At 32.6% G+C, this 18,654-nt stretch overlaps 1 protein-coding gene across 5 annotated transcripts; it reads left to right on the forward strand.

Moving 5' to 3' along the window:
* The first annotated feature begins 9,582 nt into the window (after positions 1–9,582).
* LOC118045066 (protein ZINC INDUCED FACILITATOR-LIKE 1) lies at positions 9,583–18,012 on the forward strand. 5 transcript variants are annotated; one of them, XR_012170634.1, is made up of 20 exons: positions 9,584–9,895; positions 10,088–10,334; positions 10,589–10,629; positions 10,752–10,812; positions 10,916–11,018; positions 11,133–11,235; positions 11,382–11,435; positions 11,518–11,580; positions 11,798–11,847; positions 11,958–12,033; positions 12,775–12,990; positions 13,149–13,236; positions 13,362–13,447; positions 13,538–13,645; positions 13,768–13,812; positions 13,901–13,989; positions 14,326–14,369; positions 14,462–14,868; positions 15,393–16,029; positions 17,369–18,012. XR_012170634.1 is itself a non-coding variant. In XM_035053575.2 (18 exons), exons 2-18 carry the CDS (start codon positions 10,187–10,189, stop codon positions 14,572–14,574), a joined length of 1,488 nt encoding a protein of 495 aa, XP_034909466.1. In that variant the 5' UTR covers positions 9,583–9,994; positions 10,088–10,186; the 3' UTR covers positions 14,575–15,045. The 5 variants fall into 5 exon arrangements, 3 of the variants coding, with proteins under 3 accessions (XP_034909466.1, XP_034909467.1, XP_034909465.1); XR_012170633.1 differs by having other exon boundaries at positions 15,393–16,025; XM_035053575.2 differs by lacking the exons at positions 15,393–16,029; positions 17,369–18,012 and having other exon boundaries at positions 9,583–9,994; positions 14,462–15,045.
* The last annotated feature ends 642 nt before the right edge of the window (positions 18,013–18,654 follow it).

Here is an 18,654-nt window from a genome sequence, read left to right on the forward strand (position 1 = left end):
ATTTATGATTAAAAAGTTTGTTTTTTTATGGTTTTAAATTCAAGTAATGTGGTTGCTCATATAATAACAACTAAAAGTTTATATAATTGTTAACTTCAAGACCCATGTGATTAATTGAGGTGCACATAAGCTAACATGAATACTCATGTTAATAATAATAATAATAAGATTGAATTCTAAGGGGTATAGCTCAACTGGTCAAGTTTTAAATTTGTTTTCTAGAGATCACGAATTCAAGTCTTATAAATCTCAGGGCCACTGAAGAATTACATTAGTTGTTAATTTCAATAGACATATTTAGTTAAGGTACACAAAGCTGTCTTGAACATCTAATATATATTCTACTGTGAAAGTTGTTTCCTACAAAGCAAAGTCCATATTGAACGACCCATGCAATGCTGGTAGGACACATATTGTTATGACACTTGGGGTTATTTGGGTGCGAGAGTTCAATCTACAAGCCGCGCTTGCATGGGAAAGATTGCTGCCTCAAGGAGAAGCATTCTCATTCAATTTGCCTGCCATGGACAATTCTATCAAAGAATTGGAAAAAATGAGTTTCGACGAGGATTATTGTTTAGAGCAGGAGCAGTGTGAGATTTGTTTGAAGAAATTCAATGTCGGAGAGGATATTGCAGGAATGCCATGCTTGCATGTTTACCATGGACATTGCATTTTTTTTTTTCTTTTTTTCTTTTTTTTTTTTACTGGACATTGCATTCTTAAGTGGCTTAATAACAGTCACTTTTGTCCGTCGTGCCGGTGTCCTATGCCGGTGTGTAGGGTTGTGGATGGGACTTTTCCATTCCTGAAACGCAAGCGCTGCGCAGCAGTACCACCGTCCAGTGACGGTAAGATTAGAAAAGAGGCACGCATGTCTGCTGGCTACCAAGTTTACTGTTTAGAAATGCTTATATATGTGTTTTTAAAAGATTTAATTTTTTATTTATTAAAAAATAATTTTTTTATAGATTTTAGATCGTTTTGATGCATTAATTCCAAAAAATAATTTTTTAAAAAAAAATTATTTTGATACATTTCAATACAAAAAACACTTTAAAAAGGAATCCACAACTATATTTTCAAATATCATTTTTAATCTTTCTTATTCCATATTTGTTGTATGTTGTACAATTTTTTTTTTAAATAATGTACTTTTTTATTATTTGTTACCCTAATTTGTTCTATATACGTTCAAAAATTAGTTTTTTTCTCTACATAATCCATTTATTCTTCGATAAATAATTAAAAATTTTATTTCATATTGAATACCCGAGTGGATATTCACCCGAGATTCTATCACATGCAGCTCGGTATTATGCTGAGCAAATATCGATGGGCTTTTGGTATAGATGTAGAAGTAGGGAAATGGGGGATCCAGCCCAGATAAAATCATCGTAACATGGCCCAACACTGGAAGCAATGATTTATTATGCTCCCTTCTCCCTTTATCATCTTCCACCATTTCAGAAAATTCCAATCTTGTTCTATTTAGATCGAGCACCTACACCCTCGAGGTAAACAATGGCTGATCCTTAGATTAAACATGTTAGAACACTCGAATCTTATTAATCAATCATGTGATATAATTTGAGCAAAAATTAATAATTGCAATCGAAAATACTTCGTGAAGAGTTCACAAAATCTGGTGATAGTAACATTAGAAATTTAAAGTTTCATGGTGTGCATTACACCTTCCTTTCAAGATTAAGCCCATATGAGAGTGTGGTTATAATTACTTTTATTTATTTAAAAATATATTAAAATAATATTTATTTTATTTTTAAAAAAATATTTTTTATATTAGCACATTAAAATTATCTAAAAACATAAAAAATATATTAATTTAAAGATAAAATAAAATAAAAGATTTTTAATTTTTTTTAAAAAAACACTTTTTAAAATATAAAAACAAACAAAATCACTGATAAAAAAAAATACTAGATTTTCATAATCATGATACTTGTAGATCTATAATTAACACCAAAACTAGGAATAATAATTTAATCACTGAATTATTATATAATTAAATAAAACCATGAAACAAGGAAGAGAGTAAATAGATAAAGTAGAGTATTGAAGCCGAAAGGCTTTGTTTTCATGGTTTACAGCAACTGAATTTAATTAATTATGCAAAGCATTTGAGATTGAAATCTCTCTATTAATTATAAGAGCTAAGATACTACACCACTAAACTATAATAACAAATAATTATAAAAAATATAACTTAATTGATAAGATTTTAAATTTATTTTATAAAAATTATACGAGTTTTATAAATTTTAGGATTATTAAAGGCTTATATGATTATTAATTTTAGGACCCATAAGATTAATTAAAATACATACAAGCTGGCCTGATCATCCATATTGATTAAAAAAATTAAATACGAAATGTATCATTATTTTATATGATTTCCGTCAATATAAAGTATGCTCCTGAAATCATACTCTATATGTCAAGGTGGGGGACGTGGACAAGCTGGTTTTGTCTCGTTGACTTCCATTAAAAATAAACGTAGACTAAGAGCCCGTTTGGCATTGCTGCCAAACCGGCGTTTTGACAAAATTCAAAATTTTTTTTTTTTTTTTTTTTGCTAAAATTGAATTACGGTTGTACTTTTTAGATCGTTTTGATGTGCTGATATCAAAAATGATTTTTAAAAAATAAAAAAACATCATTTGCATGTATTTCGACACGAAAAGCTATTTGAAAAGCAACCGCTACCACACTGCCAAACACGCTCTAACAAAAGAAGTCCTGTGTGAAGATCACATGGGGAATAAACGTAAACTAACAAAATCCGTACGCAGAGATTTCTTCAAGATGAAGATCGTGTCTGTAAAATGTCCTTATTCCCTAATTAACCTTGACAAGGTAATGCTTGAACAATGCATTTTTGTGCTTTTCAAATCATCCTCCCAGGACCCATGGAGATGTCAGGGCCTTGGAGTTTGACAACGCTGCGGTTACTTGGGATTGTCTCCCCACGAACATGTTGTCATCATCCATTATTTAATTTCTGTTTAGAATTACTCAGTAATTATGATTTAAAATATGTTTTTATTTAAAAATAATATTTATTTATTTTTAAAAAATTACTTTTTAAATCAACACATCAAAATAATTTAAAAATATAAAAAAAAACCTTAACAAAAAAATATTAAAATTTAAAGAAATATGCTATCAAACAGACTCTTAACATGTAGACAAAGATAATGGATAATTATTAATTTTTTAATTTTTTATGTTGTTTTTTAAAATATTTTTTAAATTAAAAAATATTTATTTAAATACTAAAGTGTTTTTACCTCATAAAAAAAAAAAACCTCCATCATAACCCATCTTAACATACCAAATATTAAATATAAGTTATCAACCACTTTTACTTGAGAGATCATGTAAGATTATTTAAACTAATTGATTAATCGATTATCTTACACTAAACCATATTCATAAATTATTGCATTTTTTTTGCATCATCAAATAACTTTCAAAAGTGCTTTAAATTTTTCGAAGACAGTAATCTTTTAAGCTCAATTATATACCATTCTTCATCATCACAACAACGTTAACTGATCACTTATATGCATGTAAAACTAATTGTTGAACATTGAAAATGACGTCACAGCTAGTGCGGATCGATACCAATCATTTAACCTTAAATAAGATGGGAAAAAAAAAAAGGCAAAAAGGGATTCACATGAAAACGATAGAGGCAAGGGGATAATACAAAAAAATCCATGGAGTTAAAGCTGGGAGTTTAATTATGACTGTTTTTTAAATTATTTTTTAATAAAAAATATATTAAAATAATATTTTTTTAGTTTTTAAAAATTATTTTTGATATTTATACACTAAAATAATTTAAAAACATCAAAAATATATTAATTTAAAATAAATATTTTAAAAACATAAAAATAAACCATATTTAATATATAGGATAGCTACCATATGACATCAAGATTTATACTCCAAATATGACTTTCTTTCTCGCATCCCAAGCTACAATATTTCCTTCTCCAAGTCCCTATTCTCCAAGATCATGTGATCTTGACATTCGTTCGAAACGCAAGATTCTCTTTTCTGGTGTTTTTGTTTTCTTGTTTTCATCGTTTTTCTTGGGTTTTGTCCGTCTTGAAAAGAAGACGCCGGCCCGATTTGACACCCCCACCATCCCCGAGGTCGAGGATATTGATGGATTCATTTCTTTTCACCATTTCACATGGGTACATTTACATGTGGCATGCACTCCTACATGACTTTATCCCTGTTTGGTATTGACGCTGGACCTGTTTTTCAAAAAAATTTAATTTTGTTTTTATTAAAATTGAGTATGATTTATATTTTTTTGATCGTTTTAATATGTTGATATTAAAAATAAAAAAATATTATTGACATGTTTTTTCGGCATGAAAAGCTATTTGAAAAGCAACTAATACCACACTTTCAAACATCTTAATTTAATGGTTGTCGTTGGCGTTGAAGGGGGTCGAATTAGAAAAATTATTTTAGGGAAGCTAAACTTTTAATTTTTTTTTTTTTTTTTAAGTTAAAACTATAAATATTAGTAAGGAGAGACTGGAAAAAAAAATCTACTTCGCCCCCCCTGGCTGCGCACATGTTTTGCATGTACGAATGAGTTTTCCATGACTGGTCAAAAGGATTGGGGCCAGTAACGGGCCCTCACCTGTCTTTGTGATGTTGCTATGTTTTATATATATATATATATATATTATTTTTAAATATTTTTCAGATTATTTTAATATAGATATCAGAAACTATCTTAGTTCAGCTGTTTTGTTGCGGAGAGCTTGAGGCCTCGCTGTCGGAGAAAATAAATATATGATACTTTCTGAATTTTATTTGAACAGGTGAAAATTGTATATATTTTTTAAGGAAATACATGATTAATTTTTTTTTATGTAATTTTTACATCGTTGTCTAATTTTTCATTTAAATAATTAAGATATTCAAAGCGTAATCACAACGAATAATTAATTTTAGTAAATTTGGTCATCAATACCAGTTCAAGATTAGGGGAGATGCATATTTTATTAACATTTAGATACGTTTTATTATTGTCATGGGATACAAGGAACGTAGAAAGTGAAGATAAAAATATATTTAATTGAAGAAATAAAAACGTAAAAATAAATTTGTAAGAAAGTTTTGAAGTAAATTTAAAATAGAATATATAGTGGAAACATATCTCTAGAGTTAATATTTTTTTTAAAAAAATATTCTTATAAAAAACAATCCATTCCAAAAGTATTCGACCAAGTAATGTAAAAATAAAATTAATTATTATCATAGTTTTAAAACCTAACTTAGAGGTCAATCCAGAACAAAGCCAGGGTCAAGAATCAGGTTGGTCAACACAAGAACAAAATAATTATTATAATAGTTTTAAAACTCAATTGGAGAGTCGATCCGGGACAAGACCCGAGTTACTGGTGGAATTGACCATTGCCCCGGATCAACATAATAACAAAAATTGTTATTATTATATTTTCAAAAACCCGACTTGAGAATCAACCCGAAATACTACTCAAGTCTGTGTTGGAAGAAGCAACCCGGGTCAATATAAAATTATAGTGATTATTCATAGTTTTAAAACTTGATTCAATGGTCAAACTAGGACAAGGCCCCGACCATGGATCGGGTGGGTCAATGCAAGAATAAAAATTATTATTATCATAACTTTAAAACCTGATTGGAGGGTTAAATGGGGTTATGATCACATTACAGGCTGGGAGGGTTATCACGGGTTGACCCAAGTCAATACATGGATAAAATAGTTATTGTCATGGTTTTAAAACTTGATTTAGGAGTCTACACAAGACCAGATTCAGGTCATGAGCCGGGAGGGTCACTCTGGCTGACCTAAGATTTTTTATTTTTCCAACAAAAGTCAACAGGTTTTTTACCGAACTAGGTTAAGTCAATTATTTTTTTATTTTTTTAAAACTCGGTTCAGTTTAGGTCTCGGATCAACCTATTAAGTCAACCTATTAAGTCAGTAATGATTTTATAACTAGGATTATTATAATATTATTAATTTCAACACTCAATATAAACTAGAGTAAAAAAAAAATTGTCCACCATAATCCAACAGGATAAAGAGACAATCATTTTATTATGTAAATCATTATCAAACACAATTCTATTCTATTTTTATTTTATGCCTTGTTTTTTTTATTTTTATTATCTTTGTCTTTTTTGTTCTCAAATAATAATTAAACATTATTTTTAAAAAGTATTTGATATAGTTTTTGTTTCTGTTATCATGTACTTTTCAAAAATATTTTATATTTGAAAATATATTAAATTGATTTTTTATTTTAAATTATTAAAATAAAAAAATAAAAAAAAATCTAATTTTTTATTTATTTTAATATACTTTCAAATAAAAAAAATAATTTTAAAAAACATTATTCCTAACCATCTCGAACTTTCTCTAGGAGCCAATTTTGAATTGAGATTTAGGTATGATGCCTGCATTTATGTACATTTGCCATATTTCCAACGTTTGACTCAATATACAATGATTATCACAGCTCTTAAATTCTGAAAACCATCATCTCTGAGAGAGAGAGAGAGAGAGAGAGAGAGAGGGAGGGAGGGAGGGAGGGAGAAATGCCACTGATCTTTCATCTTTATATGAACTGCACGTCACGTCTTTATAACTCACGGCACTGTAGTTCGAAAACAACCTTCTGTTGCCGGCATTCATAACACCGCCCAACCACCATTGATCCCCAGCAAGCAAGAATCTTCAAAGCTCCTGTTTTGCTAACCCCATTTCTTAACACACGTGCTTCTCTGCTCACATCTGAGAGCTCACATGGCATGCTTGCCCTAGCTAGGCTGCTACACAGTACACTTTACAGATAATAAGTAATCAATGGACAAGCCTGTAACAGTATCCTTTTTAAAATTCACACGCGTGTCCCGAAAAATAGCAAAAACCACCAAGAGTTACTTTACTTTAATATTGATAGTGACTCTCATTTATTCCTAGAAACTTTGTTCATAGTTTTAAAATTCAGTACAATTTTTAATCTCAATTGTGGATTGGTGGGTCATTTAAATCGACCCTGTCAACCCAAAATATCCTATTTAAGTAATTTTTTATTTTTTAAAAAATATAAAAAATAAAACTAGATAAATTCCTATCTGATTTAGTGGGTGTTTGTTTACGCGGTAGCTTCTGCTTTTAAAGCTGACCGCGTAAACATAACGTTTGGTAACAAAAAACTTTAACTACTTTTCATGTGGGACCCATCTATATTATTACTTGAAACTGTGTTTCATGAGAAGCAGCTCTCAGCTGCTTCTCACGTCTGCAACCCAGGTGAATTATATTCACCTGGGAACTGTTCACTCCAGGTGAACAGTATCTATGTGAATTAGGCACTGTTCACTTGGAGTGAATTGCACTATTCATGTGTTTTTTTTTTTTAAGTTTTTTTTTATTAAGGGTGTTAATTTTTTTTTTTTTTTTTATTAAGAAAAACACTAGTTTAGAGTGAATTAAATTCACTCGTAATGTGATGTGAATAATATTTTTTTTTCTTGAAAAACTAAGATAGAGTGAATTAAATTCACTCGCACTGTAATATTAATTTTATACATGATAATATTTTATCTACGCTAAAAAAATTATGAAAATTGTAGTTCTTATCGGATGAATTTTATATGTAATGGAATTATAAATAGTTTAATGGAATAATAAAAAATATTTTATATAAAGTATTTTTTATTTCATGATGTAATAGGAGTAATTAATTCTACAATATTTAAATTTAAAACCATCAATATTAATATATATTATTTTAAATTATTTTATAACCTCAATTTCAAAAGTATTCTTAACCAAACACATTAAACTACTTTTTTTTTTAACCTCAATTTCAACCACAGTTTTAACCAAACACTTATTTTTTCAAACCAACCTCAATTAAAAGTACTTTTTATAAAACAGCTTTTTTCAAACCACAACCACAACAGCTACCGCAATACCAAACACACTCTTAACATGAAACACGACCTGATTTAGATTTTGAATAAGCGGATCATCGACTTGACTAGACCTGATTTAATAACACTAAAAATGCTATTAGAAATGGCACGTGTTTTTTTTTTTTCGTAAAAACTTAAAAAAACACACAAATCACAACATTTAATATTTCTCGTCATAATTAGACCCACCATCTCACATTCTAGTGCTAATAATCTCTTGATTAGGCATAATTACATGACCACGTAGCTACTAATAATCCTATCAAGCCCTCAAATTATAGGAACCCACCCTTCATCGAATCTCTATTCAGGGGATGCACAACTATTATTTTTTAAAGTTTTTTATTTAAAAATATATTAAAATAATATATTTTTAAAAAATACTAAAAAAATTAATTTAAAATAAAAAAAATTAATTTTTTTTTAAATATTTTTAAAAGACGAAAATAATGAAGCAACCCATCTCCCCTGTCTCTGATTGGCGGCACATGCACAGTGTTGCTGGCTTTAATGACCAATAACATCACTCCATGTCTCTACTTGTACCATGACAATGACAAGTTTCCAACTCGACTGATTGGCACGCATCACTAGTGACCGCGTCGTGCCCAAACTAGAGCCTTCAGTTTTACAATATTATTTTGCAAACTAGTTGTTTTTTAAATAATTTTTTATGTTAAAATATATGTTAATAATATTTTTTTTATTTTTTAAAATTTATTTTTAATATTAGCATATCAAAACGATTCAAAAAGTATTAACCACACTTAATTTTAATAAATTTTTATTTTTAATTTTTTAAAAACACAGGTTGAACCGCATTCCCAAACACTATCTAAATACATTTGCTTTTCTATAGGAGGACACGAACAAACAAGTAAAAGGTTAAACAATTATGTTTGGCTCTCATAAATTAAAAATTTATATAATTATTAATTTTAAAATTTATAAAATTAATCAAAGTGTGAATGAATTCAGATATTTATATTAATAATAATAAAATTATATGTTTATTATATGGCTCGTAATTCTTCTATTTCTCTTCTATTTCTGACCTGGCTTGTACCGAAATTTATGCTGGATTTGATGAAAGTTGATCCACCATCCTGTTTAATTTTTTTTTTTAAGATAATATAGTTTTAACTTAAAAAGTAAATTAATTAATTCATGTCCTATGAAATCTCAGAGAAAAAAGAGAGAATAAATGTCAGCAACTTTCTGGCTATCGATAAATCCAAGGACAACTTTTGTCTCTAATGAATTAACCTTCGTACAAAATTGGCCACATGTAAATGAATGGATCTTGTTTGATATAATTTTTTTAGACGACAATCTTGACCACGAATTTTCTTGATCTCAAATTTATTAAGCATGCCCGGTGCATGATCCAGCTAAGGAAGTTTGATTTTCAATCAAGACAACAATACTGTTTTATTCTTTTAAAAATATCAAAATTAAATTGTTTTTTTTTTTTATATATATATATATATAAGCTAAACAGGTTTGTTTTGATAGATTAATTCAATCATGTAGATAACAAAGGGTAAGACATGAGGGAGAGTTCAATTTGTAGTTTGATTCCTTAAAAAATGGACTGGTTCAGTGTTTTTAACGTGTAGAAACAAATGATGTCTCATCCTTGCAATGTCCTTCTAAATTATTATAAGGGCACTGTTTACCTGGCATAGTCAGGACCAGTGACGTGTGCAATGATGTGCGTGGCTGTGAACAAGATGGCAAGCTAATAGCCATAACCTGGCTTGAATACTTACTGGCACACAAATAGGTTCTATTTAAGTCCTCCGGGATTGGATGTTTTGGTTTCTCCGTGTCAGCAAGAAGAGGAGAGAGATAAATAGATTGTTTTCCAGTAAGTTTGTGAATGTTGTCTAGGGTTTTGCTTTAGTAAAGGAATGAAAAGATAATATGGCCTATGCCAGGAATAAATTTGTATGTGAATAAATTCTGCGTACGTGGAGGAAACAGGGAAATCAGTCTCTCTTTTAAGTGTTCTTTCTGTGTTTTGCTTTTTTCTGATTTGCAGACTTCTTGTTTTTGATAGGTTGATGAACGAGGAGGTCTGGAAGGATTTGTATTGTGTAAAGATTGGAAGAAGGGAGCCTAATTCGTGGGCTGGACTTTTGTTTGGCTCGATAAAAGCATGGCAGAAGAGTACAGAGAGGCATTGTTGAAGAAGGATGATTACTATGAGAATTGCCCAGGATGTCAGGTTGATCAACTTAAAGAGTTGAAGAAAGGATTCCCTTTTCGTGATCTTATTTCGATATGGATTGTCGTGCTTTGTACTGGTAAGACTCTCATTGCAAATCATTTTGGACTTGAAAAGAAACCGGAGTCTTGGTTTGCATCTTGTCAAGGTGAAAAGTTAGTGGCTAGATTATCATTAAATGGTTTGGTTTGTAGCTGAATTGGGTGGGCATTTCAACTTCGTCACAACTCAATTGGCCTTCTGTTTCAGTTTATTGGCTTCTCGCATCACTTGTACACTGTTTATTTGTGCTGTTTCTTTGATATATGGTAACTGTGATGTCATTTTTTGCAGCACTTCCAATATCAACTCTCTTTCCATTCCTTTATTTCATGGTGAGTTCCTGAACATGTTTTACAACCCATCTGTATAATGCACACTGGAGTTTATGGTTGCTTCTTTGCAAATGGCCCTGAAATGCACAGGCTATTCATGAGTTGCATCTTTCTATTTGCAGATTAGAGATTTTGGAATTGCTGAACGAGAGGAAGATATTGGCTACTATGCTGGATATGTTGGTGAGCTTCCTATCCAGTATTTGCTTTTGACATATGTTGGAAAGTCATCATATAAGTTGTTTGATGAAATGGTCCTGACGAATCCTTCTATGTATGTCAAAAGGGTCCTCATTTATGATTGGGAGAGCTCTAACTTCTGTTTTCTGGGGAATAGTAGCTGATCGCTATGGTCGAAAACCTGTTATACTTTTAGGGACCCTCGCAGTGTGAGTAATCTCTACATTTCAAGTTCATGTTCTTACCATTAAGGTTGGGTTTTTGTGTTCTAAAAATATCATGTTTACTTTGTCTTGATTATCTTGATTATTGGTTGGTCTCAGGGTCATTTTCAATACTCTCTTTGGTCTTAGTGTGAATTTTTGGATGGCCATTATTACAAGATTTCTTCTTGGGAGTTTGAATGGTTTGCTCGGACCAATAAAGGTAGGATTCTGTACTATTTTTTATCAAAATTTCCCTTGGTTAGCAACGAACGACTGATAGTTCTCACTGTTCTCTTGGATTTCTACCACCTTCTGTGATTTTTAGTTACGATTTATCCCTTCTATTCTGTATACCTTCATGAGCAGGCATATGCAGTTGAGATTTTCAGGGCAGAATATCAAGCATTAGGATTATCAACAGTGAGTTTTATTAAACCTGTGCATAGTCTTGAGTTCTTTTGAAGCCCTGTTGGGTCTGAATTAACAGATGATTCAATTCCAGGTCAGTACAGCATGGGGTATAGGACTGATCATTGGCCCAGCTCTAGGAGGTTTCCTGGCTCAGGTATTTAAATTTCTTGATGATTTATTCATGCAATAACGTTCTGCAATTAAAATTCTGTCATTTTCATGGTCCGCTGTAGAAACTTGGGAATAGCATTCACAATGTGAAGCTAACTCCTAAGCAGCTTGTGTAGCCCCCCCTCTCACACTTTCCTTCCTACCCCTTCTCTTCTTGTTAACAATTCTTCTAATGCTTGTTCACAATTTTGGTGCTCCAGCCAGCTGAGAAATATCCAAATTTATTTTCCAAGGATTCTCTTTTCGGGAGGTAAATGAGTTTGAACTGTTCGATTTTTATCATGAGATGTTCTGTTTGACAACTTAAGTTTGCGTCTTCCAGTCATACAATGATATTCACAAACAGAGTGTCCTGTGCAGGTTTCCCTACTTCTTACCATGCTTCTGTATATCACTTTTCGCATTGGTGGTCTCGATTGTTTCTTGCTGGCTTCCGGTACTTTTCTCTATCAACTGATGCCTGTAAAATTTATGTAATGTTTCTTTCAAAGTGGTCTTCTCTCATGATGAGCATTGATCGTTGTTGTTTTGACCACTGATTGCTGGAAGTAAATCTCCTGTAGACTTCCATGATCATCAAAATATTAATCTCAGCCAAGGCTCCAACTTTAGCTCATTCATGTCCTTGGACTTCTCAGCTGCTTTCATTTTGGGATTCCACTCCAGAAAGAAATGTTTTTTATACTAAAGCAGTACTTACCAGTTGTGACCTGCGGATATATATATATATATATATATTGTGACCTATATACATCTCTGCCATCTCTATTAAGACCTTGAACTAGGCCACTTTCTTGTAGCTACGTTGTGAACATTTACATTTTATGTAGTTCTGGATATATCCTACTCTGGGATTACGTTTGTTTTGTGAATCCAGAACTTGATTTATATCACTAGACGGCATCCTGACAAGTATATTATCTCTATCAGTATGTCATAACAATCAAAATCGACCAGCAAGGTCATCATGTCTTTTGTGCAACTTTTGGCCTGCAAATTTTTCCAACACATTCATCCCTGTCTCTCGATGACTAGAATGTGTTCAATTTATGTTAGAATGGTGTTGGGATCAAGGAAACAAAACTATGACCTTCATCTGATCTTTCACTACATGCTTGTTTTGGTGATAACTTTGTGGATGTATCGCTGCCTATTTACCTCAACGTGGTTATTACAGGAAACTTTGCATGTGCACAATGAAAAGAAGACTTCATCCAATGATTCTTATGATGCTTTGGAAGCTGCAACCGGCGCATCTAAAGGAGACGAAACAAGAACAGATGATAAAGGAAGGAAACCATCTTCTAATGAAAGCCTTCTAAAGAATTGGCCTTTGATGTCCTCCATCATTGTCTATTGTATTTTCTCGCTTCATGACATGGCTTACACAGAGGTATCTATCTCTCTCATTCCTATTAACCCGTTACTTTAATGACTGCAGTCAGGACTACTTACAGATTCACTCCTGTAGAAACAGCTTTATTTCATGCACTTAATAATGCTTTGTCTCTAGTTACAAGAGTGGCTATACTTGATTTCTTCTTCCTGTAGATATTCTCATTATGGGCCGAAAGCTCTAGAAAACTTGGAGGCCTGGGCTATACAACAGAGGATGTTGGTGAAGTTCTTGCAATCTCAGGCATGTATATAACATTCAAAAGCTACTGAAACTTGATACAATACTCATGTTAACAACCGAGCTTTATGGCGACCCTATTCTCAAACTTACAGTGGAAACTCACTGACAAATTGTTCAAATAATAGGTTTCAGCCTTCTTGTCTTTCAACTTTCTCTGTATCCATACATGGAGAGGATTCTCGGACCGATACCGGTAGCTCGAATCTCAGCGGCAAGCACCAAACACCCTTTAGCATCTATGTATGTTTCGTGCTTCCATCTATTCCTTTGTGACAGTTTTTTCGTGAACTTCCCAATGCAGGTCATATCCATACTGCTACTGTCAAGCTACCCTTTTATAGCTATGTTATCCGGGCTCGGCCTCAGCATTTTGATAAATTGTGCATCTATAATGAAGAATGTTTTTTCTGTAAGTGTACTTGAAGTTTGAACAACTTCAAATGGATGGTAGAATCAAATCCTTTTGGATCAGAAAGATTTTTAGCTCTTGTTGCCCTTCTCTGACACTACCTACCATGTTTGGATCACCAGGTTTCAATTATAACGGGCTTGTTTATTCTGCAAAACAATGCTGTGGTAAAGTTCTTTTCTTGATTTACTTGCCACAACGCTCTCGCTTCGATGTACTGTCTTGATTTATTGCTGTTGCTTGTTGGAAAAACAGGATCAAAACCAAAGAGGAGCTGCTAATGGCATTTCTATGACAGGAATGTCACTTTTCAAGGCGGTTGGTCCGGCTGGGGGTGGCGCTATGTAAGTGCTTTTACCGATTATCTACTATTGAAGTAGGGTTTGGTTACAGTTTCAAAGCAGAAAAAATAAAGACAGTTGGGATAGAGAGGACATATCTTCTCTCCTTCCTACTTTGAAAGAATAGAAATTAATTCTAAAATTATCTCAAAACCCAATTTATTTTTATGTCTATATTTCTATTCCCTCAACAAAACATGTTTATCTCTCTTATATACACATAGATATATATTTTTTTATCCCGAAACAGTAATAGAAAACAATCTTAATGTCCTAGTCTTCACAACAAAACTTACATCTCTTATTGAACACTTGAAGAAATTTAACAATTGTTTGCAGATTATCCTGGGCACAAAGGCGCCAAAATGCTGCATTTCTGCCAGGTACAAGTTTTTGACGATAGTTACATTGCTAGAATCAACCTGTACTTTTCCATGTCGAAGCTAGAGCTTGACTCTGTAATGTTCAAATGCAGGTGTGCAGATGGTTTTCTTCATCCTGAACGCGGTCGAATTAATTGGAGTGCTGATGACCTTCAAACCTTTCCTGGCACAGAGACAAGACAGGCCAAGAAACGGGACTGCCTAATTTTCATTAACAATCAATTACCTTAAAAGGCTATTGTTGTTGTCCGCAGGAGGGGAAACTAGTTCTTTCTGCGGTACGCATCTTTTATGTAATGTTTCGGTTTGGGCAAGGCAGCACACTGCTATAATGCTGGCAGGCAGATAGATCCTTGGTGTTTTTCACAATCTGATGGGGACACAAAACCGGAAACAATATTTACGCACGCGAATGATCATAGACGATGGAGGACAACCCAAACAATTGAGAGATCGGGTTTTAACTTATGTTTTGGGTTTAATTTATATGAACTTTCAGGTGAGTTTTATTAATTTGTCTTTATTTGTTGGGCTTGATTTAATTATTGTTGGGTATTTTATTTAGTGGGCCATAAGCCCAATCGCTTATTCTAATTAGGGTTTTAGTATTAATACCCTACTTTTCTAAATGTTAAGGAACTTTTGATGATTAATGAAAAATTACAGCTTTTGCATATCTCTAATCCCCTTTCTTCTCTTCTTTAGCTTCTTTCTCTCTCTAAAGCTTCTTTCTTTTCTTGTTTTAATTCTTGTTATTTATTGTTCCGCATCAAATTTGGTATCAGAGCACGACTTTTAATTGTTCTTACAATTAAACGATCTATGTGTTTATGTTTAACTCTAAATTAATCTAAAAAAAAAATCGTTATTGTTAAAAAAAAAAAAGTTTCCTGTTCAAAACACCTACTGTTCTGATTACGAAAAAAAAAAAAAAAAACCATGGTGCATTGTTCACTGTTCATCCTCAAAATGCAGCAATCTGGAAACGCCGATCACAACTAATACCTCCACATCAATCCATAGGTACACGCTGTTAACAACCCGCGGCCACAACAAGTCGCTCACTCCAGCAGCAATAGATCTTTGTAGGCGGCGACGCACCTACCAGTTTCATCCTCTCCCTGCCATCGGCAGATCGGACATCCAGCCGCCACCACCACTCCGCGCCACAAAAAAAAACCCATAGAGCCACACCGACTTGCTGTCTCCACAGTCCTGCAGCGCCGCCACAGCAGAGTTGTCTTCAGCAACCCAAAACAGTGTTACAAACTATCTGCCGCAACCACCACTAAATCGCACCCTCCAGCAGAAGCACCAGCCGCATCCACCACAACTCTTCTTTTAGCCCTAACGAAGCCTCAACAGCAGCATCAACAGTCACGCCTCGTCGCCAACAACAGCAAGAAGGAAACTCAGCGAAGAGGATTGAAGCATATAAAACATTGGCAGAGAAATTAATTAATGTGCCACGTCATCCGCCACGCCAGCCCTCTGGATCCATGTCATCCACCATGTCAGCAGTCGGGAGCCACATCAGTTCAGCCAGCTACGCAACTGTCTGCCACGTCAGTAGAAGTGCCATGTCATCAGTTATTGCCATATTAGTTGCTACATAATCTAGGGTCCATCCGCGATCAATTCCACAGCTAAATCTTGGTCGGTAAATAACTCTACTTTTTGGTTTGTTGATTTTTACTTCTTTGGTATTGCAATTGTTATTTGAAATTATCATTAATATTACTTTTTGTGCCAAAAAAAAAAAAGAAGAAAAAAATCATAAAAAAGAAGAAGAAGAAGAAGAAGAAGAAAGAAATCTCACCTAACATTTTTAATTATTAGTTTTGTTCATTAACCTCTTTCATCAATGATATCTAATATCTTATTCTATTTGATAATTATGAGTTCTTGCTTGTGACATCGTGTTTGATTAATCATTTACACTTAAAAATCTAGTATTACATGCTTATAATTTTATTAGTGTAATTTGTTATTGATTAATCTCCACATTTAAAAAAAAAGATTAAAAAAATTATTAGCTTTATTTTTGTATTGTGATTTTACATGCAAGAATAATTTGTGATCTCAATTCCATTTATAAGTTAGTGTTGTATGCATTTGTGTCAAGATCATCTAATGTCCAAGCTTAAGTTTACACTTATTGTAGACTCAACCTTTAGTGATACTTTTATGACCATTTAAAGGGAACTGCAAACTTAAGTGAACAACATGTTTAAGAGAATTGAGCCCCAAAAGAATTTTCGAATAAGGCACTCAAAGACTAATGAATATCACAAGAACAATCATTATGGACAAGTTCACTCTGAGCGCCACCAATATAACTATCATTTAGGTTATCTAAACACGATGACTTTGATGAGCGAGTCTTAAGTCCTAACAAAATAGAAGCCCCCACTTTTGACGGTCGTTACGACCCTTGGATATTTGATATGTGGATTCGTGATATGGATAGATTCTTTGAGTGGCATAACTTGTTTGATAATAGAAAAGTTAGATTTGCTAAAATGAAACTCATTAATGAAGCCAAAATTTATTGGAGAGATGTTGAGGATTGTTTAGAGATGAGAGGTAAACCTCCTATAACTGATTGGATCAAAATGAAACAAAAACTTCAGGAAAAGTACCTACCCAGTCTTATAGGAATAAACTCTTAGACCAATGGAACAATCTAAGACAAGGGAATAAGTCTATCAATGAGTATATAACGCAATTTAACGATTACATGATTAGATGTGCCATAAGAGAGAATGAAGCCATGACTTTGTGTAGATTTTATAAAGGCTTGAAAGATGATCTTAGAAGAGAAGTTGTATTTCAAAGTGTATCTTGATTAGTACTTAAAAGTGCATGTTTATCAAGGTTTTATATCATCATTTTGCACTTGAAGTATCAATAACTCCTTAACTAAAGCATGTTTTATAATAACAAGTTTGATATTATAAGATACCTTAATTTATGGTAAATGCTCATTTTAAATGCAGGACTATCACATAAATAAAAGGATTGATTGATGAGTTTAAGCATTGAAAGTTAAAGGACAAAGAGATGGCCAAACTTAGAAAAGAGATGTCGGTGCAGTCCAAACCGGAACATTGCTCGGTAATTGGATCATATCTGGAGCTCTAGATTTCGGATTTAGGTCCACTTTATATGGATGGAAAGGTAAGACAAAAGCCTACAACTTTCATGAGGAGCCCAAGATTTGAAAAGGTCGTTTTGAAGTCCAAATTGAAGGAACAACGAAGAAGTCCGAAGCTGTCCTGCAGCCCAAACACTATCTAGTGTTCAGCCCATATCTTGAGTTCTAGAAGTCCAAATGACCTCATCTTTTTTTTGTTGGAAAGCTGAGACAATTTCCTAGAACATTCTTGAGGATTCTGGGAAAATTATGATGTTAGCAATGACGTCTTGATCAGACAAGAAGATAAGGATTGTTATCTAGTCAAGATGTGGCCACCCACTCATCAATTAGTCAACAAATCAATAGTTCCAAATTTTGGCCTATAAAAGGAGGCACTTACCATGTATTGAGGCATCTTGGTGTTCAGATTAAGATCATGCTCTTGCTTTCTCTCTTTGTATTGCTTATGTCTTGCTTTCATTAATATCAAGTTTATGCACTTCATTTCCTTTCTTTTACTTAGTTAACTTCTTTCTCATTTATGTTCTTATCTTGTTTATTTATGTTTCTTTCTTTCATTATGTTTAGTTAAGTTAATTATGTCAAGGTGAAAAGGGTACACTAATGGTGTAAGAATAAGTATAATATAAACTTAACATGGACCTTAACGTTGGATACTAACATGTTTTATATTTGTTATCTTGTTCACTTTTAATACTTTGCTTGTTAAATAGTTAAACTAGATTTATGTTGTATAACAGTTGGTACAACAAATACTTGGTACTTTCATAGCCCATACTGTATGGTATAACCGACACCTGAGCTATGAAAGGGACTTGATTTGTTGTTAACATAAGTTATAATCATGAATGCCTGCCAACATTTACAAGTATTAGCTTTATTCGAATAAGACAACTAATGTAATCATGTTAACAATTTATAATCTGATTGGAACCTCCTTTATGTGTGGTTTCCAATTGAGTAATAAGAGTTTATATTATACTTGTTTGAAGTACCATTAGTGGATCCTCTAACCTTGACATTCGTTTTTATCATTGTTTAATCCTTACATTAATCTTCCAACTCAAAGTTCTCATTAATTTCTTCATCTACTTCTATTACTACTACTACTACTACTATTATTTT

Source organism: Populus alba, chromosome 8 (assembly GCF_005239225.2).
Source record: "Populus alba chromosome 8, ASM523922v2, whole genome shotgun sequence".
Lineage (NCBI taxonomy): Eukaryota > Viridiplantae > Streptophyta > Magnoliopsida > Malpighiales > Salicaceae > Populus > Populus alba.

Excerpts from the sequence above, each read along its gene's own strand:
- LOC118045066 (XM_035053575.2), top strand. The coding sequence starts at position 10,187 with ATGGCAGAAGAGTACAGAGAGGCATTGTTGAAGAAGGATGATTACTAT. Across the intron at positions 11,019-11,132 it reads CTTTTAGGGACCCTCGCAGT|GGTCATTTTCAATACTCTCT; the intron begins GTGAGTAATCTC and ends GGTTGGTCTCAG. Across the intron at positions 11,236-11,381 it reads GTTTGCTCGGACCAATAAAG|GCATATGCAGTTGAGATTTT; the intron begins GTAGGATTCTGT and ends CTTCATGAGCAG.